Source organism: Eutrigla gurnardus (genome assembly GCF_963514095.1).
Source record: "Eutrigla gurnardus genome assembly, chromosome: 4".
Taxonomy (NCBI): Eukaryota; Metazoa; Chordata; class Actinopteri; order Perciformes; family Triglidae; genus Eutrigla; species Eutrigla gurnardus.
In genome coordinates, this window is record NC_139918.1 from 10,843,777 (window position 1) to 10,866,626 (window position 22,850).

The 22,850-nt window shown below is 40.3% G+C and overlaps 2 protein-coding genes across 2 annotated transcripts in view; both read right to left on the minus strand.

The window, feature by feature from the left end:
• LOC311012987 (tripartite motif-containing protein 29-like) overlaps positions 1-22,850 on the minus strand; it is a 160,147-nt gene that overhangs the window by 29,946 nt on the left and 107,351 nt on the right. The window lies entirely within an intron of this gene.
• Positions 1-22,850, minus strand: part of adcy8 (adenylate cyclase 8 (brain)) — a 98,795-nt gene that overhangs the window by 11,282 nt on the left and 64,663 nt on the right. Inside the window, exons 8-12 of the mRNA XM_084008803.1 lie at positions 14,550-14,650; positions 13,639-13,840; positions 11,980-12,069; positions 10,485-10,657; positions 7,676-7,754 (exon numbers count right to left, since the gene is read on the minus strand). Coding sequence (XP_083864929.1) covers positions 7,676-7,754; positions 10,485-10,657; positions 11,980-12,069; positions 13,639-13,840; positions 14,550-14,650 — 645 coding nt within the window. The remainder of the gene's footprint in view (positions 1-7,675; positions 7,755-10,484; positions 10,658-11,979; positions 12,070-13,638; positions 13,841-14,549; positions 14,651-22,850) is intronic.

The window sequence follows — 22,850 nt, forward strand, 5'->3', positions numbered from 1 at the left end:
CTATCAGCAGACACACAGCTGACAACTTCCTTCTAAATGAACTGATGTGGTGGAGACTCACTAGACGTCTGTGCAGCTTCATACTGCAGCTGCTGATAAATTATGGATTAAATGTTATTGATTTTATTGTTGGAGCTGGACGGCTTCAATTGATGAGAGGGTTATGATTCCCATTGCCTTAGTGGTATCGGGTAGGGTTGTAGTTTTACGGGTTCGAGGACAAGTACATGAGCACAGTATCAGATGCAATACTTATACTGGTATTGGGGCATATTATTATCACCTGTTATGGGCACCCAAGAGTGTATTCTTTACATACGTCCCCACTCTCCGTTTTATAGACATGCCCACTTTTTGCTAAAGACTGCTGTGTCCCCATAGAACCCATTTTCATCCACATATCTTGAGGTAAGATGTCAAGGGAGCCCTTTGAAAATCGCCATGCCAGTTTTCACTCACTCAAATTTAGCTTAAATCTGAAGCAATATTCAACCCCTTCACTCAAGCTTGTAGCCTGAGCCTGCTAAAGCCTCTTAAAGACATTATGTCGGCCAGCGATGCTGCAGGTCTCAGAGGTTTGAACTCTTCATGCATATTCAAGAACTTTGATTGATGCTTATCTAGTCATGACTATTTTACGAATACTTCACTTTTAAAACCAAGTAAGTATGGTCTATGATTGTATGAATCATACCCAGACTAGAGTTCTCAACCTGAAAATGACGACCCAACCCGACCCGTGGCAACCCAACACATCAACATGGATTATCTGCCCGAACCCGGCCCGCCTGAAAATCGATCACCTTTTTTCCTTCATATTCATACCCCTTTTTGGACTTCCCAAACAAACACATTGTTAACTGCTTTAAAATGTAAGAAAGATCAAATCAAAGTCCCATCTACCATCCATCTTGACCAATTTATCCTGTATTCAGGGTCGCGCCCTGAACAGGTCGCCAGTCCATCACAGGGCCGACATGTAGAGACAGACAACCATTCACTCTCTCATTCATACCTATCCCCATCCTGCATGTCTTTGGAGAGAACTCACGCTTGTTCCATGCAAACTCCACACAGAAGGAACCCGACCCGGGAATCTGTTGGAAGATGGAAAAGCTAAGCTGCTGTTTTGTAATTAACAGCTAAATTTAAAGAAATCTGTTAAAGACTGGATCAATTATGGAACACAAGAGAGTGTGATCAATCTGAAGGGCAGCAAACGGATTCTAATATGCAACACAAATTGCTTTAGTGAATGCACAATTAATACAAAGTCATTTGAATACATTAGAGCGAAACAAAAGTCGGTACCATTTAGTTCACACTGGCAGGAGAGAGAGAGAGAGAGAGAGAGAGAGAGAGAGAGAGAGAGAGAGAGAGAGAGAGAGAGATATTGAAAATTAATTTCAGGGGCAGCCAGATAAGCCTGTGAGGATTTAAGAGTCTCTCTCTGGCGATTGGCGGAAGCTGTTTTGTGATTAATCTTAGTATCAATTAGTCCCTTAATCATATGAGTGAGTGGGACATTCAATCTCTTTTTCTGTTTTTATAATTAGGACTGCAAAGCCTGCGGGCCTGGTTTGGCTGTGTGATAATGACATAGTTGCAGGTCGCTCAGGCGCTTTATCTGCATGACCTCTGCAGCAACACTTTCATCCAAAGCTGCTTCCGTTCACCTGATAGAAAAGTACAGAAAAATCCCACTTCTAGTGATACATTTTTTACACAGAAGATTGATATGCCGAGTTTGTACAGTTAATAAATAACTTTGCTTTGCGGTGCTTCAACGGTGGCTCTTTTTACAAAACATCCCGGCTTCGTGAAACCAGAAAGGCGGATACAGTGCCGCAGGCCGCGTGACAAAACGTCAAAACAACTATGAAAGGTGAACTTTTGCTCATCTTGCATATTTACACGACTCTTCAACCACAAGCTAAGTTGCTGTGCAACATATACGTGTTGCTGCATACAACGGCGGGCTCGTAAGAGCAACTACCGGCTTTTTATCTTCTTCGGATCGACGTTCTCAGCTCGTTAAATGCTCTGGTGGCCCGTCGCCTAGTAACGTGTCTTCAAGGCTTCGATGTAAAGAAACACAAGATACTGCGCGCGCATCTCCTCTTCCCACCTCGACTGAAATAAATAAACACACAAATATTATTTGAATCACTTGTCATTACTGCTGCTTATTACTAATGAAAGACAAGTTGGATTTAGTGCCGTGACGCCATCGGCACAGCTCGCTGATGTTTTTAACTTTCCAGAACATGTAATATAGGGATAAATGCTGGTTCAACCGGTTTGCATAAATTAAACCGGTTTAGCCCCGTACCGAACTGAACCGGTGAAACTGGATGACGGCCCAACCCTAGTTGCCTTTAAACAGAACACAGAACAGAACAGCGTTTTCTCAGTAATTCCTGCTAAAATATCTATTTTATATTCACATGAAAACATCTCCTACAGCTCACTTAAAACAACGTTTTTGCCCCTAATTTTACTGGATTGCATGAATGCAACATAATGAAACTCAATGCAAACTCCGTTACCGTTAGCCATTCAGGACTGAGCTCCCCACCGGCAGCTCCTGATGGATTTGCTATTCACAATGTGGATTAGTGACTAGAAAGTGTTGAAGCCGATCTCCGGATCACATATTTTGACCAAATATCTGCCAATAACGATCAGATTAGGGCATTCCTCATGGAAAGCGTAGAGGGCTAAAATACACTGGCAGTGAAGTGAACCCAGAGCATGTTGTGTTCACAGTCTGTTCTCCTCCTCACCACATTACCTTTCCACTCACTCACCTCTGCTCAGCCAGCCACTCCCCCGCCTCATCAGCCCAACTCATCCCACCTGTTCTAACAGCTGCAGCTCATCTAATCAACACAGTATATAAGCTGCCCCTCACTCATTCCTTCTAGATGGTCATCACATGAATGCCTGACCTTCCAGCAATCATCTTCAGCTTGATCTCCTGGTTTCGACCCTGTTTCATGACTATCCCTCCTTGTCTCTGTCCTGGTAAACGCTACAGCCTTCTGTCCCTGACCAACATTCCTGCCTGTGTGTTTCCTAGTCTGCTGGTTCGTCCCCTTTCTTTGTCACCCGAACACATAGAGTTTATTGATGGTTTCTGTGCAGGCTAAAACTTACGGGCTCCTCAGTCATCACTGCCCGTATCCTGTTTGTCCCACAAACTGTTTTTGCCCCTGTGAGTCCGTGCACCTGCTGACCTCCTCAACGGAGAGTGCAGTCATGTCATCTATGGCGTTTGGTCGAGTCACATATAAGGTGACGGACATACCGGTAGTAGGCAGGTGGAGTTTGGAACACAGTCAATAAAGTGTGCTGCAGACTAATAGTTGTCTCCCGTCTGGAACTATACATTACGACATGAACAGTACATGTTACACTTATCACTGTAATCCTTTAAAGCAACACTAAAGAGTATTTAGTGCCTTAAAATAATGTTTCCAAAATAGTTTCAGTGGTTCATCACCTCAAAACCGGGTGAACGGCACTTCAGCATTCGCTCTGCAGCCGTCTATCGGCTGTAACCGCACTATGTAACTTTGCCTCGTCGGGTAGCGGTTTTGTAGTTCTAATGAGACTACAAATTTGACCTGCTTTACGGCAAGCGTTACAAAAGCCGGTAGGTGGAGGCTCTGCGTGGAGATCAGTGGGAGAACACCCGGCAGGTGTGTGGAAGATACCTTGCAGCTAGGTAGTTTTTAAATTGGCGTCATGGCAGAGCCTGCAAAGAAAAGAAGTATAATGTCCGATGAGGTGAAGAAAAGAAAACGGCAGCATGATAAAGAAAGAGCTTGAACGAGAGTGAATATCGGACCGGCTCACACTCGTTGGCGAGAGCTGAAGGAGGCTACAAAATGCAAGACGGATGGTGACTTGGCTTTGTTGCTGCTGGACTTGTAAATAATACCGGTAATCATTTTTTTCCAACAGTGTGCATCTGTGTACAGTATATTGTTGATTATTTTATTGGCTTATGTTAGCTAAGGCTATTGTGCTAATATAGCTATCGCTATGGCTCATGTTAGCTTATCTTAGCTAAGGCGTTAGCTACTCTTCCTTGTCACTGGACATCATTCAACTCGTTCATCGTTTCCAGAGCCGGTTCTGCATACAAACAAATAATGTGCGTGCGACGGTAGGCTAAATTATTTACGACGGCAGTAAAGGACAATTCCCTTCCAACCTGTAGGGGGACCGAAGAGGAAAAGTGTTGCTTTAAGTAGTCCTCTACATAGACCTCTATATAGACTTCTACATAACTCTCTACATGGTCCTTTTTATATAATTATCTAGATAGTCCTCTACCCTCCACATGGTTCCCCCCCCCTCTTTCTCTCTCTCTCTCTCTCTCTCTCTCTCTCTCTCTCTCTATATATATATATATATATATATATATATTGTAGTCCTCTATATAGTCCTCTACATAGTCCTGTGTATATAGTCCTCTGTATAGATCTCCCTGGATAGAGAGTGCCAGTATGTGCGTCATGAATAGAAATTGACAGTCATCCCTGGAACGCCTAAGACTCACGTGAGAGATGGACCTCGAGCATCGTACTTCGAAGCGTAGGGCCGCTGACCAAGCTGCCGTATTTGACTCATTGAGGTGTGAATGTGTTCATTTCGTTGTTTTGGTATGAAGACTTTTTATTACATCATCCCTTCTTCATCATCGCTGGTACCATTACGTAACCTTGACTAATCTACTGATCTTAAAATGATTCCGAAGAAAGGAGGATGTAAAAAAAAAAAAAAAAGATCACCTAATCCATTCAAAATGTGTACGCTGTAATGCTTCTGTGCTTGATAATGTAATTACTGCTCTGACAGGAAGCAACGTTCATGAAGAACAACCTCATCTGGCTTCAGTGCTCTGGTGTATGATGTAAAAGCTCTGTGGCCGGGCTTCTAGAAGGAAAAGCAACGTCATACGTACCAAAGAGTCAAAACACGATATGTTGTAATACAGTTAAATAATGCACATTAATGCAGTCTTTTATGAGTCATTAAGAGTCTTCCCTCTGTGAGCTTGAGATTGTACCGTCATCATCTTTGTTGTTCAGTGGTTATTGTAAGACACCAAACCACTCATCCTTAACAAGCACTGAATGAGACCTTCAATGAGATTCTTGTTATGAAAAAGACAGAGAAGACGAGTCTTTCTGCTCTCAGCTCTTCTTCCCAACAGAATAAATTCACTAAATGTCTCTTTTGAAAGAAGCACTTACTAATGTTTTTATAGCTCCTGTTCATGTTCTCAACAATAGACAACAGCCCTTTTAGTTTTCAGTGACAAAGGGTTGAAAAGCCTTGTTCTTGTTCCCGAATCCAAATGATGAGGCTGCTTCATTATTCCAGTGACAGTATGGTGATACATTACCTCTACTTTTAATCTAGCACAACATGTTCTGATCGATTTTGCCTCCTTTTAGCTGCAAATTCTCTGAAAATATCAGATTTGGGATTACTGTTGGAGACATAACGGGGAGGTTGTTTCACTACATTTTGCACGGATCAATACCAGATGAATCAGCTCCATCAAGGAGGACATCTGTATATTCTGGATCCAGGTGGCTTCATGAAAAATAAAAACAATCAAAGCCTTACTGTGTTTTCACATGTAGGAGAATATTGCGATTATATACTAATATTATCGTCACTGATCGTCAGATCTAATTCTGCATTATGATTTATATGATATTATTTCAGCCATCCTTACAACAACTGGCTTAATTAAGTCAACTAAAAGAATTGTTTTGGCAACAGCACCTCTGTCAACAACTATGGGTGAATGGTTTTCACCAGTGTCACTTTCAACACTCATCTTGACTTTTAAAGTATTTGATTGTTCCAAATGTATTTTATTATGAAGATAAACATAGAAGTGTGACATAAACATTACGTAATTTTCACACGAGGGGTGGAAATCACCAGCGGCCCCACAAAATTATATTATCACGATACTTAACTCATGATAGGACAGCATTGTAATTTTGCAATAAGCTGAGTATCGTGATGAAATATATTGCAATGTATTCTTTTTTTATTCACAATGTTTTGCAGCATATTAACGTAACTGACTGACACTCAAAGACTGAAAATGCTATTTAACTGGTATTTGCAAATTTAGGTTCTTTAATAAAATAATGATACTTGGTGTCTGTGTATCGATACAATATTCCTAAGTAAAATATTGCTGAGGAATACAAACCAAAAGTGTTTTTCTCCCCATTACCAGTCTTAGAATCTTTAGCAGAAAATGACATCTCATTGTGTTTAAACCTGCCACATCAATCCATTAACACGGCACTAAAAGCTGCATTTGATTTTTGCACACCAGTCCTCGCTGTTAAGAGTAAACAGTCTCTTTTAGATGCAGTCTTCTCTCTCCACCTGATGCATCTCACACACACAGCCTTTCAGAGCTGTGGGTGTTACACGCCTCATGCTGTGAGCTGTCATTGTCTCGGCTTTGCCAAACAACTGGTAGAATTGACCCTGGGAAAATCAATATGCCACTGGATGACTTCAAATGCGGCGGCTCTCTACTTTCATGGGGTTACAAAGGACCCTCAATTACAGCCGCCTCCCTTGCATCTCTGACCGCCACCGAGCCGCACGATCAAAGGTTGCCATAGAGAGAGCATGAAAGCGGCGCGGTGATACGAGTTCCCATCAGGCCGCTGACTCTGACTGCATCTTTATAAAAATGGCCTTGTATAATGTGTCAGATGTTTAAATGAACTGGTTGGTTTCTGTTTGTCTGTGTATCTGAAGAAGTGGCCCTCAGGTCAAATATTACACAGGAGGAACACCTGACAGCATGGTTTGCTCCGGTGTGATGGATATAGTGCTTCTACTGGGGATCAGAGGGTCCCTCGCTTTGGCTTTTTGTCTATTAAGTTAGCTGATAACTGGATTTCACCACTACATTTTTCGTGTTCACGCCAAACGCAAAGCGATTTATTTTTTTGCCTTTCAATACTCTCGCAATTTTGACCACATGATTCATAGCATCATCCAGAGAGTCTCACTGCATTTCACCACGCTGTATTTACTGTGTATAGCAAGACAGACGTCAGCTGGTTTACCACAGTGGTATAGTACACCCAAAATAAACAATTTAGCTGTGATTTAATTGCAATAAACAGATAAAAAGGATGCTGAAATAACTAAAATCTGAAGTCATGCTTTGTTAGATCAAGCAAACAACTTTTAAAATGCTTGTTTCCTGAATGGAATCTTCATTGATTGACTCCAAATAAGATCATCTAGACGTAAATACAGCAGCCACATTGCTGTTTCCATCATAGTCTCTGGTACAGCAGGAGAATCTAAATGCTCATCAGCTGTCGTGTCACAGCCTCAAGCAAATTTGTCACTCGAGTTGAAATATTTTAAATTGCAGGAATACACAAATTTTGGCTCATTCGTGTCGTGACCGAAAAAATTCCATGGCTCACATCTTCTCGTAGGGAGAATTACAGGACATAGAACTCCTTAGTTCAAGTCCTTAAACGTAACAACTTCCTGAAAAGACTCACAAGGGTTTTCTGATGCGACACCTCTATGGTTCAGGCCTGGTTATGTTCAGGTGATGTTCACTGTGAATGCGGTGAGGCTGGTGTGATCTTACCTGCTGACCGTGGTAAAACACAGCGAGGAGGAACATGGCCATCAGGAGCAAAGACGTCTCTTTGGTCCCCAGGAAGTTTCTGTTGGAAGAGGAGAGAGAAGACTGTTGACAAGGACTCAACATTAACAGTTAAGGTTGCCAGAACAACGAGGCCAAAGCTCAAAATATGGTTTTGGGCACCTTATATTTTGAGCAATTAAGATACTATGCAGTCGCACGTCAATGTAATAATGAAAATGTCATCAACATGCATATGTTGTACATGCTTTGTAGAAAAAAAACAGAAGTTTCTTTTGTTTGTTTTTCATTCCGGTTCATCTGGTTCTTTGTCGGTTGAAACAATTCGTACATTCGTTTGTGATGTTGACGGTTAGTCGGACTTTTCAGGCCACAGTCAAACAACTTTTGCTTCACTATTGTGTCTCAAAAACACATGCAGCGCTGTCTGTTTCCAGTTATGACTGTAACAGTCATATTTAAACATCACTAATGCAACCAATACTAACATTTATTTCACTGGATTTTTCATTAAAGCCAAGAATTGTACGCTCTTCTGTCATTTCATTGATTGAAGTGTAGCTTGTTGAGCAACAAATATATAAAAATGAGTGTTTTTTGTTACATGTGATGATCAAGTTAAACTGAATCTTTTTACTTTCCTTTATGACATATAAACGATGATCTAATTTTACACGTTAACCACAGTTCTGTTACAGTAAAGCATGTATTTATAACATACCAGTTAAACAATGCTTCTCAAAAATAAAATCCAACGGGAGCAAGGTTGGAAAACAGAACCATTCACCACCAGAAGGGTTTTAAAAGAAGACATTGATTTGATGATTCTCGCCTAATGTGCCTGTTCAGTTTGTTCCACACAGCAGGGGGCCGATAGAGGAACAACACCTCCATGACTCTAAGAGTCCCTAAACAGGAGGGAAATTAGATGATTTGTTTTCAGCACAGAGAATAATGTTATAAAGTGAAATATCGTTTGATGTCTTTGGCATCCAGAGAAAAACAAACACCTCATCGCTTCCGAAGGGTTTTTATGCTTTCTTTGTGAAAAGAAAATATGACGAAGCATAAAGTGGGATATTTCAAAGGTCTAGGGTTACGCAAAGCCCACTAATCACACTAATGACCACAGCACACACCAGACTCTTCATAAAGTACAGAAGCCGGGGTGAGCTCATCCGAGGTGCACATGTTTGTTCAAAGTTGCTTTCTTGTGGCACTCAGGATTTTAAAAAGGAGGAGGTTAATTTAAACTGACTCTCATCTGACTTGTATGTCTCATCATGTTGCAAAATGTGTCACGATTGGTGTGGTAAGAAGACACGGATCTTTGGAGTGAACCGAATGGAGAAAACTCCAAAGAAACTGCTGATATACAACATTAATGTTTGGACAGAAATATGTTTTTTACCTAAACAAAGAAAATATCTGTGTGGACGAAACTGTGCTCATGAACCTAATCATGGAAACATATAAATTACTTTTTGCAGTGGAGATCTTGTCATCTTGACCTTGACGCTTGTGTCTAAGTGGGCCTTAAATAAATGAACCAGTCTCCCATCGGTTCCCTATGGAGCTGAACACGTCTCTCATGTGCTCAGTAAGCCATACATTGTCTCTGTTAAGGTCTCTGTGCTGTCACTCAGACACATGACAGATGGGTTTCTCACATTTTGCAAACCTTTTTTGGACTTTAATACCTATACTATATACTAGACGATGAATATATGTACTCTGCAAGCATTAAATAGTTTCTATTTGCCTTCATTTGGAGTTTGGTAATACTAATTATATTCAGGCAGGCATGTCTTAATGTGTTTTATCTTTTACCATTTTTACTACTTTTATTTCTCTGCCTTTTTATTAGATCTTTTATTTGCGACGGCGTATTAGGGCCACTGTCGGGGGAAAAAACGGAGCCGAGAGAGGTGGGCAATATTCGGAGATTAAAAGTCGCAAATTTGCTAGTTAAAGTGGCACATTTGCTAGTTTTAAGGTGGCAAATTTGCGACTTTAAAATGAGCAAATTTGCTAGTTTATTAAGATGCTAACAAACAGCGTTTATGCTAGCTAACTTCCCATGAATGTCGCTTTTATCTTTGTAATGAATCCATCCCAATGTGTGACAACACTTTGCTAAGGTCCTTAGGGTGATGGCTGTTGATGGTTAGTGTTGTTTAATTTTACATGGGCCAAATTGTCATCTTATCGGTGTTTGTTGATCGGGTGGTTCATATAAGACAAATAATAACCTTACTTTATAGAAGTGAGACCATCTCTCCGCTAGAAACATATCCCCAACCCAGTCTCACAGCTGTTTGTGAACTAGTTACGAAACGTTCTATTGTTTGTTTTTTTCGTGTATAGGGACACAAATTGTCCATTTCTTTAGTGTTGCTCAGCACCAAAACCGATTAAAGTCAAATGGGATCCTGATTTGTTGCCTGAACCTTATTGAACATAGTGATTTAAAGCCCAACCATGTTTTTCCTAAACCTAACTAAGTGATTTTGCAGCGTAAATCGATCCCGACTGACTAAAAAAGGTGGTGCAGGTACACACGATACTTCCAACTGAGACACATTGGAAAACCACATTGTCCATTTAAACCAATCAATGGATTTCTATTTTGTGACCATTCCATACGTGTAGGTGTAGGGAACCTTAGTTTTCTGAGTGTGAACCAGGGCAACAATGTAACCAGGCACTACATGGCCAAAAGCACGTTCAAACAAACCAGAACCCCGAACATGACACTCACACGTGACTGCTGAACACGAACAGCACTCACTCTGTGTTGTGGTGGACGGTGTCGTAGCGGACAAACAGCGAGGTGTAGAAAGCTTCGGTCAGCAGCGAGTAGATGGCGATCATCACCAGCAGCACCGCCAACTTCAACACCGAGTTCAGCCGCAGGAAAACGGCACAGGTCACCATTGCCAGGACCCCCGTGAACACAAAATACTGGGGAGGCAAAGACATTTATACTGAAACTCCACTTTAAAGAACATACATGATTGATGTAAGATCGAAGTGAAATTAGGTTCAGACATTCATGTTGAAATAACTTTTTTAAACATTGTATTTTGTTTAATATGTTGGTTTATGACCAAATGTCTGCAGAAGCAATACGATTAATCTGTTCATCAGCCTCATCTGTACTAATCTAATTAGCTATATAAAATGCTAATATATGCTATATCCTCAACAGCAGCATATTAGTATTGTCAAGTATATGAAACTCAAGTTTTTCAATGCATGAAGTTCTCTGATGCTAGAAGAATATGAGGTTTAGAAGAATATGAGAAAAATTGAAAAGTGAAAAAAACAATGGGCTTTTCAACCGGCAACTGTCCCGATATTTATGCTATCGAATCATTGTATAATATGGACATGACGTTGACTTATCATATGGGTATTATCTTGATAATTTTTACATTATTGATAGTACCCATTGTGTTTCCATGCATTGTTGACATAAGAATGACGGCAGAATTGTCCCGACTGTGTGTTATGTTGCACAGACCTGTGTGGTTTTATTTTATTCATGTTTAATTTATTTGGTACTTTTAATATTATGTGATGACATTATCATTATAACAGTGCCTTAAATTACAATACTATCGTTTATCGCACTAGCATGTGTTTTTTAAAAGCCATCCATGTCAACGTCTTTAAAATCCATTCCTCCAGATTGTAAAACCCACTTTTTTATCTTAGTCGTCTTTCGTCGTCAAATAAGATATATGATGACATCAGCCACAGAAGATTTCAAAGATATTGATTAAGTTATCCATGACTAGTAATCGTGTCAGGTTAGTTGTGTGCCACTATATTTTAAATTATATAAAACATTTAAAAAAATTCTGAACTCCAATGCACCAAAGGTTTGTGTGTTAAATCTTCAGATATTCAGTCTGAATTTGTCAATAATACTTTCTTTACGTGTTTCACAGTGATTCATATATTCATACACACACCAGCTCTGCAAAGAGGAAGTAAGGTGTGTACATGTGACGACGTTACGTGACCCCAGCTTGGAGCTAGAAAAACGCTTATTGAGTCCATCAATCAGCTGCATATTGTGTGAGCAAAATAACGTAATGGATCTTTTCTCTGCGACGTTCTGATGGCTCCATCAGTCGCTGTTGTTTCAAGCGAGACCTCCCCCTGGGCGCGAGCAGATGTCGATGGTGTTTAATTCTTCACTTTGCCACTGTCGCAGAAAAAACCCACAACAGATGGACGTGACTGCAAAATTCCGACACGTCGTTTTGATGCGGTACCTCTGGGTAGAAGCAGATGTCTGGGATGGAGGCCGACTCGTTGTACGTCTGGTTCCTGAAGGTGCTGGACTTGTCGAAGTCGCACCACAGCTGTGAGAGACCAACAGGGGGATTACTGTTGTTTTACAGTATTAAACCAATGTAGGAGCAATGTATATATACCCAGAAACCCCTCATCAAACATGATCCTTTCATCAAGCCTTTTATCTCTTTAGAAATTCGCAGCTCATTGAGAGTACGGATTGAAAGTCCAGCTTTCTGCAAGAAGCTTCAATATTTCCACATGATATTTCTGTTGGTATCTAGTTTATGAGAGAAGCCCTCTGGACCAGGACAAATAAATAGGTGATCTTAGATTATTTATTTTCTTGAAGTTCAGTTTACATGTTTTGTCTTTTCTCTTTCTACAGTGAAAAGGCTTTTTAAAGATGAGACACCCCAGATAAAACATTTTTTTTCTTTTCATACAAAACCAGATTTTATATGATAATTCTCCATTAACATAATTTAAACATAACAATACAAAAAAATAATAGTATTGGTATAAGTAACCAACTGGGAAAGTTTCATCATGATATTCATTAGTTAATTGTTTTACTCTATTCAGCAGTAGTCTCACTAATCCTGTACTCCATATCTTTAAAAGGCCGTTATCCCTAAATTCTTCTCATACTCTGAGCCAGAAACGTCCACTTCAGTAGCGCCCACATTCACAAAACTATACAATTTTGTTCCTATTCTGAAGGTTTGTACAGAGGGGTTTTTTCCTATGTCATTCATAGAATGATACAATATTTTATATAAAAAACAAACATGGATTCTTTTATGGCTGTTGACAGCATTTTTCTAGGTTATTGGGTGATACGCCTCTACGCCTCGAACTGTCACCAGCCGCCGCAACCTGAAATCCCTCACTCCCTCCGCTCTCTCCTCAACTGTTCTCACCTCATAAAAAACAATAATCTATGATTGTTTTATCCGCAACAGCAAAATGTATTTGCAAAAGCAGACCTGCAAAGTTGAAAAAAGACTCAATGCACCTTCAACATGATCTCTGACCAAATATTTCATTTTCTCCCTTGCAGTATGCCCGTGCGGCAACTTGAGCATTATTAAGGTCTTTATGGCTCTGTTAAGGCAACTAAAGGTGAACATCAGTAACTCTGAATGGAAATGTATTCAATGTGTTTTTCTAGTTTGAGTTCATCAACACAATTCAAACCTGAACAAAGGTTCTGTTAGTTTCTTCAGGATTAGTCAGCCCATCAGACCAACTGATCCGTTTCTCCCAATTTTAGACGTCAGGGTTGTATAATCTGCTTTATGCGATCAAAGACCTTGCAGCACCAAAAGCTAATTATCAGCTTGTTACGTGTGCTTTGGTTAATTAATAACTTTCCGCTCAGTGTGTTTCAGAGGCCGTCCTGCAACGCCGGCTCATCAGGTTGGGGTGGGAATTACCAGAGGCCCGATGATACGATATTCCCAATATTAATCAATATTAAGAGTTCATCCAAATCTAACAGTGAGTATTGTATGTGATATCTTCTTCCTCTAAACCAAAGGTCAAAGTTTTTCAGGCCAATGACCCCCTGATTGATAGTGACACATCCTATAAGATTGTTACACCCAACAATCTTGTGTGTAAATTGTACTCACTATATTGATCATGGCTGCCAGGAAGTTGATGAGGATGGAGACAAAGATGATGACGTTTCGCGCTGCGTAGGTCTCATTGATCCAGCAGCAGGCTTTGCGCAGGACAAGAGGCAGACACTTGTAGTCTTCCGCCGTCGTGACTAGGACCAGGCAGGAATGGAGGATGATGAGGACTGAGAACTGGATCACCATGGTTACCAATCTGCAGGACCACAAAAATTGGCAAAATAACAATAATGGCGTCAGCTGTGGGCTATGACATTTAAGCAATGGACAATCCCATTGTACCGATGCATCACAGAATACATTTTGACACATGTAAATAAAAAGTATGAGAATTATGAAGTAGGTATGAATTAAAAATAATTTAATAGTTGTGGTCAGATGATCTATTTTTTCACGGTTTCTTTCATCAGTCTTTCTATAATAAAATATGTTCCCAGAGTTTTTTGTCCATACTCAAATATAAATGGACTTCTACTACAATAACATTTGCACACCATGTTATTCTATCAGAAATTATCCACCATTGTCTGCTGTAATATTTCACCTGAAATATATGCAATTAAATATATACTACGGGGTTGTTAGCATCAACGTTAACGTGCAGCCAAAGTCAGGGTGTATGTTGCTAGCTAGCTAGCCACAGCTAAAGTCTGTAAATGGTTATGGGCAAAAAAAAAAAAAAACACTGTTCAACACTAGCCAATTCAAGTCTAAGACTAACAGAAGCTGTAGTTAAGAAAAGCGAACAAAATATGCATTGTTTGATCAGAAGTGCTAAATTTGTTCTGTCCTTTAAACTCTGAAAGCTAGTCTAACAGATGCTAATGGGAGGCGTGGTGCGACTTATATGTATATGGGGGGCAGTCAGAGCTTTCCACCATGTTGGCAGTGTGTCCCTCTTTTACCTGGCTGAGGGAAGCAGGCCTTGGATGGTGGTGATGAAGATAAGGACGATGAAGGCGCACACCAAGTTGGACTTGAACACTTCGTCCCTCATCTGGGAGTACTGCGGCGTGAAAGACAGAAGACAAAGAGAAAGAGGGAGGAGGAAGAGGAGGTGAGGGGAAGATGGAGAAACACATTTTCAGACAAACACAGAAGACTGAACACACTTCAATGCACCTCAAGCACACCAACGCACGGCACAGATGCATTCAACGGTTCAACCACAAGCATTAGAGAGAGACAGGAGCCGGTGGGTTAGCTGTGGGGTCCTGGGGAAGGTGCAAAGCTCACAAGCACAATGCTAGCTCTTAGCTGTTAGCCGTAAGCTATTAGCCATTAGCAGAGTCAGAGACACAAACGGAGAGCGCTGCAGCAAAATAAGCTAACCTCACAGGTGGCAGAGCCTTTTTACTGAAATGTTAATTATCTGGAGGAATGTTGCATGATGATTTTTAATCTCACGATTGAAAATAGAGATATTATTCACCTGACAGGTAAAAATCCTTTACATCATCTGTCCTTTGCGCTTTGGATAATTTAGCACATTGTCTTGAGCACTGATAACTACACCGTGATACTGCAGAAAAACTAGTACCGTCACGTTTTCAGAATTTTGGCTCTGACTTGGTAACAGTAGTCTTGCAGCAATGCTAGCATGAATTTATTCGTTTTTATTTGCCAGGGAATAGAGGCTAAGTCCTAACATGGGACTTTGTATCAGAGAAAATATGTGAGGGACAAATTACTCTTGGATCCTGTTTGAATTGTGCCATGAATTACACATATATTTGTTGAAACAAAAGATAATTTTGCACATCAACAAAGTCTCATTTTGTTGTACGACTGTTGAAGTATAAGACTGTAATACATCATTAGAAAGAGGACTGGTTGGCGGGCTGGATTTGGCCCGCAGGCCGCCAGTTGAATAGACTAGATGAGTCACTTGTCTGGACCGACAGCCTGACTCATCTCAATCTTAAGCTTTCCACCCCCACAACCTCCGCTGCCCCGTCCTCGCTCTGTCTCTTTCTCAGAGGGTGCTGGGAAATTAGCAAGAGGATGCTCCACGTTTCGTCACAACTTTGGCAAAAACCAAAAACTAAAAAATGAGGAGGGAGGCCAACAGCAAATCACTGCACACTTACCGAAGGGGTTAACCAAAAAACAAAAAAAAGTTTCTTGGAAAAGTTTTGAAGATGGCGGTGGGATTCAAAGGGAAAACATAGATGTGGAGTGGAGGGGGATGGGCATATGAAAGTCAACTCAAAGGTTAAAGGGGAGTTTATTTCATGGAACAAGAAAAAAATGGGGAGAAAGAGGGACAAAAAGCTCCAGAAGTGCATTGCATTCACCGAAGAAGAAACACATTCAGACACATTTTCTTGCAATAATGACATGTCTTGTTTATGACTTTACATCCCATAATTGTTTATTATCAACATTAAGTGTTGCTAAAGGCTGCTTCATGTGTGGCTGTGGAATGAACAAATCATAGCTGTAAATTAAAATATGTTTGGTATTTATGTACGGTTATGTGGTTTATTTCCCTTTAATTATATTATTCTCCTTTCTGAATATATCACATCTCACATTATTTTAAAGTTTAAAATGCAGCTTTAAATATTGTGGAACCCTAAGTTCATGTAATAATATGGTTCCATCATTTCCAACAGTAAACCTGACAGATTTGGTCTTTCTTGAAACTTTTGGATCTCCAAATAAATGTTCAATAAAGTGACCTAACCCAACATCTGAATGTTGAGAGTTTAATTGAGGCGAATTTCATCATCGTCCTGTTTTATCAAATTATTTATTACAGCCTTTTATTGTTTATTTTTCTTACCTTCCCCCTTGACTGTCCTTAGCGTATAATGTCTTATTTTATTATTTAAATTTACATTAATAGTGTGCTTGAGATTATGTTAACCACTTTCAAATAAACTAGTAGTATTTCATCTTGTAGTTAACTAGAAACCATCAAAAATATATAATTTCAATGTGTCATAATTATGAGATGTAAAGACATTCATGGGATATGATAGTAGCAAATTTGAGAAAATGTTGCAGAAATGTTTCTTCAGTGAATGCAATGTGCTCCTGTAAAAAAGAAAAAACGAGTTGAACAAGTCAACATTTTCCTGTAAGACTGTAAAAGGGTAACAGGTCCATGGACTTTTGGTCATGAGTAAACTGAAGGGGCTTCTGCAGTCTAAGCATAGCAAACATCAACCGTCGCCGAAGCAAAAATCAAAGACGGCTTTTTAAATTTTCAGAATCAAACATGAGTCGTAGTTTTGTTTTTTAATGTAACTCAACAAAAAGTGTGTATTGTGTTAATTCATGTACACGAGTACAAGGTATGAAGGGTGCCAACTAAATAATTATAATTCTAGCTTTAATTGTAGCCATTAAATCAATTCATACATTTAAAAAAAATATATGATAAACTGGATAATAAAATGTTATAACCTTGAGAAGAGCAGTTTGATTTAACTCAATGACGTTGAATGTATGGCAATTTAACAAACAGTATTACGTTTGCAACTTAATCATTCAATCTATTGATTTGGCCTTTAACTTAAATTAAATTGGAATCCCAAAATAAAATATTGAAAAAAAAATTAAGATTTCAATTTTACTTTCTTGAAATCGAAACTGTGAGTTTATAATTAATCTTGTGGCATGCTTCAGACTCCATACGTGGGAAGACCAAATGAAGAAATGTATCCTGGACTACTATGTGTCCATTTGATTCCATTATTTTCCTCAGTTACACCATGAAGGGGGCTACAGCGCTTTATCTAAGTAAAGAAAAATAAGTAAAATTTCTCTATAGGATGTCAAGTGCCTTTAGATTACTCATGAAACGAAACAAAGAAAAGTGAATAATTGGTTCTTGTTTTGCTTCTGAAAACTTCATCTAAGAATATGATGAATATTATGAGGAGGGAGAGAGAAAGGAAAAAAAAAAACAGTTTTCTGTCTAAAACCCCAGCTACCTTCTCTTCCAGGCTGGAGTCTTTAAACATCAGTGAGAAAGGCTTGATATGCTCTCTTCTCAACTTATCGCCACTCCGTAAGTCGATGGCGCTCTCTATTCGCTTGTTAATTTCCTCAGGACCAGAGTGGACATGCAAAGCTTGTGCGAGATGGTTTGGAAGCAGATTTATCGAATTTCTCGTTAGGGCAGCCAGAGTCTAGGGGGAAAGCACATGCACATAGAATGAACCTGCTTGTCCCCCTTTTTGTTTCATCCAAGTTACAAATGAAAGAAGAACAGACACACGGTTACGTTCATTACATACACCAAAGAAAATAAGGAAAAAAAAGGGAAGACCAAAATGCAACGATCGCTATCAAGACAAGAGCAAGTCATGCATCTCTCATTCACTCGCAGCATGTTCACGTTGCGTTGATGTTAAGTGGTGGCAAAGCTTGCAATTGTGCACATGTAATAACAAAGCTGTAATTTAGGTCCACGGCTGGGACTGGCAAGGGGAAGGACTGGAAAAACAGATGTCAAATTAAAAGTATGTAGCATGAAATGTAGGATTAAAAAAAAAAGGAGAGAGATGCCAAATATCAGGAAAAACACCAAATAAAGAATATTATATCATTAATACATCAAGTCAAGGATGAGAAAAACAATCACATATTTATATACTGGATCCTCAAACGTTTCCATACGGTTTTAAAACAAAGTTAAAATGAATTCTGTCCAACCTTGCCCAACATTTATATGATATATCTTAAAATGTAATTGTATGACACAAGGTTCTTTGGTTTACAAGAGTCTCCTCAGGATTTCTCAGTTAGCCTACCTTCTCTCTCTGTGATAAACATATGGCGAAGGTCATAACTTTCCATAGCTTGCTTTTTTGGGATCTTTTAAGGACTGCAAACATGATCATTATGCTGTATTGAAGTTGAACTTATTGAACTTGAAACTAGAGACTGAGTCCATGACCTTAGACTTATTTCTGCAACCAGAGGAGTTGCCCCCTGGTGGCGGGTAGAGAGAATACAGGCACTTTAGCTTTGGCTTCACGTTTCAGAACCAGATGTTGGCACTGGGTTGAATGACATGTTTCCTGATCTTCGAATGTATAAAAGTGAGATTGCATAATGAAATGAGTCGAGGTAAGCTTGTGTGCGTCATTCATAGAAGCACTTGAGGTAAAAGGGGTAGAGATCTGTGTGAGGATCAGACTCATTTTCTGCAAGTCGCTGATATCTGCTCTCCACCATTAGTTGTGAGTTAAAGCAGTTGCATGGCTACTTCGGACAAATTACCCTTTGGAGTGTCAGAGCCCCATAGAGCCGGCAGCCATTAAAGTCATTAAAGAGAGAAATGTGTCACTATGGAGATGCGTGTGAGAAATTCAATCAACGACTCCCAGCCAATGAAATGTGTCACCTTGTCTCGCTTAATCCAACACTTTAACAAATGAAATCCATCATACTGAGATCATTAAAAGTTCATCTCCACACAGAATTGAGGTTGTCACACGTTGTTTTTCACCTATTAGGGGCGTTCCTATCACTGGCCATCATCACAGACAGATTTAAGTCCACTCAGAGATACCTTTAGATTATTAATGGTTTCAATTCGTAGGTTTATCAATTAATGCCTCATAAAACCTGAAGAAAGTGCATCATTTATCAACGTCAATGGAAATATTCTCATATATTTAAGACACGTTTTGAATTACGTTTCGAGTCCTGAATTACATTTACTCTTGACGTATCGGAATTGGTTTCAAACGAGTCCCTGGAAGTCCTCATAGGGAGGATGGGTTAAAAAACACAGGGCTTCCACCAAGAGACTGCAGCTAGTGTCCTCTGTGAACCAAGTATTTAGTTGAATTCCTGTTTTGTTTCATTTCATAGTCATTTTAAGCCAAACCATGTTTGTCACTAATCTAACAGGGCGTACCCACCAAACGCGATGAAACTTCATCGCGCGACAAGATTACATGTAAAGTCAATGCAAAGACGCGATTAGACGCTTCATCGCGCCGGGCGACGCGATGGACGCGATAGCGCGGCGCGATGGACGCGAAAAATCGCTTCATCGCTTCATCGTGCCATCGCTTCATCGCGCCATCGCACCATCGCACCATCGCACCATCGCTCGAGTTGAAATAATTGAACTTTTGCGGCGAATTCGCGTGAAGACGCGCCGCGACAGCCTATCAGCGTTGAGATCGTCACCGACGTGCTGACGTACGGACGTCCTGGTGTTCCCTCGCTTTTTGCCGGCTTGCCGCTCCAGTGAAGAAGATGGAGCAGGAGACGGTGGAACTCGCCGAGCTCACGCAGCCTCCGTAGGGTAGCATGCACCCAGAACCGACGTCGGCGCCTAGCCCGCAGACGAAGCTGGGAACTTCTCCAGAGTAGATACAGTGCAGCGATGGTGGTTATCTCAGCCATGATCGACGAGAGAATGAAATGGCGGAAGAAATGTTGTTGTTTGGGCGGGCTCGTCGCGCGACGCGATGACGCGATGCCGCGATGAGGCGTTTTTTGGCATATTGGACCGGCGTCAAAACTGGAGCGTCTAGCGCGACGCAATTTCATTTGTCGCGCGATTGAATCGCGTTCATCGCGTTTGGTGGGTACGCCCCGTTAACCGAGTTGTTTTGTTGCCTAACCCTAATAATGTAGTTTTTAGTTGTTTTGTAGCATTTTATTTGTGGGGAAACCTCATTTCGGAGGAGACGGGGTTGCTGACACCATTTCCTGCCTGGAGAAAACGGAACGACCATATCTGGGGATCACGACTTAAAGAAAAGTTCATAATGTGAGGAAATAAACACAAAAGACTTTTAATTTAGAAGATATAAGGGGTGTGAATCTTTGGCTTCACTTCGATTCCATTAACGATACAGTAGTTGGCGATTCGATTCAAGGACATTTTTTTTTTAACGATTTGATTCTGTAAACCACAATTCGATTCAGTAACTTGTAACCAAAATTCTATATCCATTAAATAAACATGCAATAATGCGAGTGAGACTATCTGTATTCTTCTGAAAGATGAAAAAATAAACAGACCACAGAATTACTTAACATATTTATTCTATAAAAAAGTAGTCTTGCATAATATTTTATGCTGAATACAAAATGTAATTAAACATTGCTCAGTTATTTTTAACATTATTCAATAGACGACATGCTGGCAGGGGAGAGTCTTAAACGTATTAAAACATTAATCATAAGTAAGAATCACGATTGATACGCATTTATATCGATTATTGGTGAAGCCAAAACAATTCATTCTATTTATTTATTTTAGCAGATCGATTTAGTTGAATCCTGTGATAGACTGGCGTCCTGTCCAGGGTGTACCCTGCCTTCGCCCAATGACAGCTGGGATCAGCTCCAGCCCCCCCGCGACCCTAAATACAGGATTAGCGGTAGAAAATGGATGGATGGATGGATGGATGGATTTAGTTGAATCGGTAGGACTGACAATCGATTCATCGATTAATCGAATGAATCGTTACACCTCTAGAAGATATTAGTCAAATTGGATGCAAACAGAAAGTTCTGCCTGGCTACTAAATACTTTGCCGTCGTAAGGCGTTTTTACACAGAAGATTCCGCCGTAATCATGGAAAGGAGAGTCAAAAAATATGCCACGATCGAACCGTTTCTTTCTTGCTTTGCGGGGTAGCGCTGCAACGGTGTTTCTTTTTACAGAAGCATCCCAGCTTTGTGGAACCAGAGGGACGTGACGTACAACACAATAGCACCGCTGGCCATGTGAAGAGTTAAATGAGCGTTGGAAATCTGAGTAGCGCGATTGCATCAAAGCAACAATGAAAGGTGAACTTTTGGTGCTCTTGTATATTTACTCTTCAACCACAAGCAAAGTTTCTGTGCATCAATTACATGTTGTTGCATACAACGAGCCAGCAACTACCGGCTTTCTATCTTCTTCGGTTCTGAGTTTATTAAATGCTCCGGTGGCGCGTCGCCCACGTAGCACGTTTTCAAAATGTCACCGTCTTTTCCAGCTTGCCGGCTCGCTCCGTTCACAAAAAGGCCACCTCGCCTCGTTTCGCCTCTGTTGCGGCTCTGTGATGACCTCGGTTGCCATCTCAGAGGCATAACATTCTGTCACCCCTTTCTGTCTTGGTACCTTTTACAATGACGACGGTGGATACTCCCCCACAGAGTATTAACTGAATGCAAATTGGCATTTTTTGTTCCAAACGCAGAGAAGATAAGTGAGAAGGAGCAGAGCTGAAGTTGAACTCGACGAAAACTCTGTTGCATATGAATGGAAATGCGCGGCCTGTGTGTCAAATCATTAACATATCTGGAGCAGCCACGGGAAACACACAGGCTTTCTCATAATGAAGACAATTGGACGGTATTTAGTGGAATCAGATGAGACCCATTATGTATGGGTTGAGGGCCAGATCGTGGTGATGACACGCAGACCCTATTATCGGTTTATTTAAGGATGGACTCGGCTCACTTCAGTGGAGAATACTACGTCATTATGTGTGCCTGTAACATGCTATATGTAGCTGTTTAATTAGAGGTGTGAAACCTGAACTGAGCTTGAAAGGCTTTCAAATTCAGTTCAGGTTTGTGGACATTTTAATGTCCATGGTGACGGTTTGGTTCAGGTTTACGACTAAAATATAACCGTAATTTACAATGCCCAGCCGCGTTTATCATCGGCTCATTTTCTGTAACCAGTGTAGCATTACAATCACAGCACGAGCTGGGAATCTGGTGAATCAGTATCAATGACTGATTTTCTGGCAATAACAAGAGTATGTGGATGAAGTGGCTGGTAGTTAGCTAGCTAGCTTGCTAATTCCAGAATTTAGAAAGTTAGATAACTAAGAAGTATCACTTGAACTGCTGCGCATGGTCTTCGTTACTCGTAGGATCATGGGATTTTAGATAGCATAAATGCTGGTTGTTAGCATGGAAATAAATGAGCAAATCTGCACCTTTTTTTCTCTGAATATTTCCCACCTCTCTCTGCTCTGTTTCTTTGTGTTTTTTCCCTACAGTGGCCCTTATACGTCGTCATAGTAAAGCAACTGGATTCAAACATGAAAATATTTCTTGACAAAGCTTTGAAAGAAAAGCTTGAAACTTTTAGAACATTTTATATCCTCCATAGATTTGAACCACAAGTTATTTGAAAGTTTAAAAAATAGATTTTTCAGAGATACGATGAAACTTACCAAAAATATTCCCAACATTCCTTACAGATATTTTGTGTACTACAG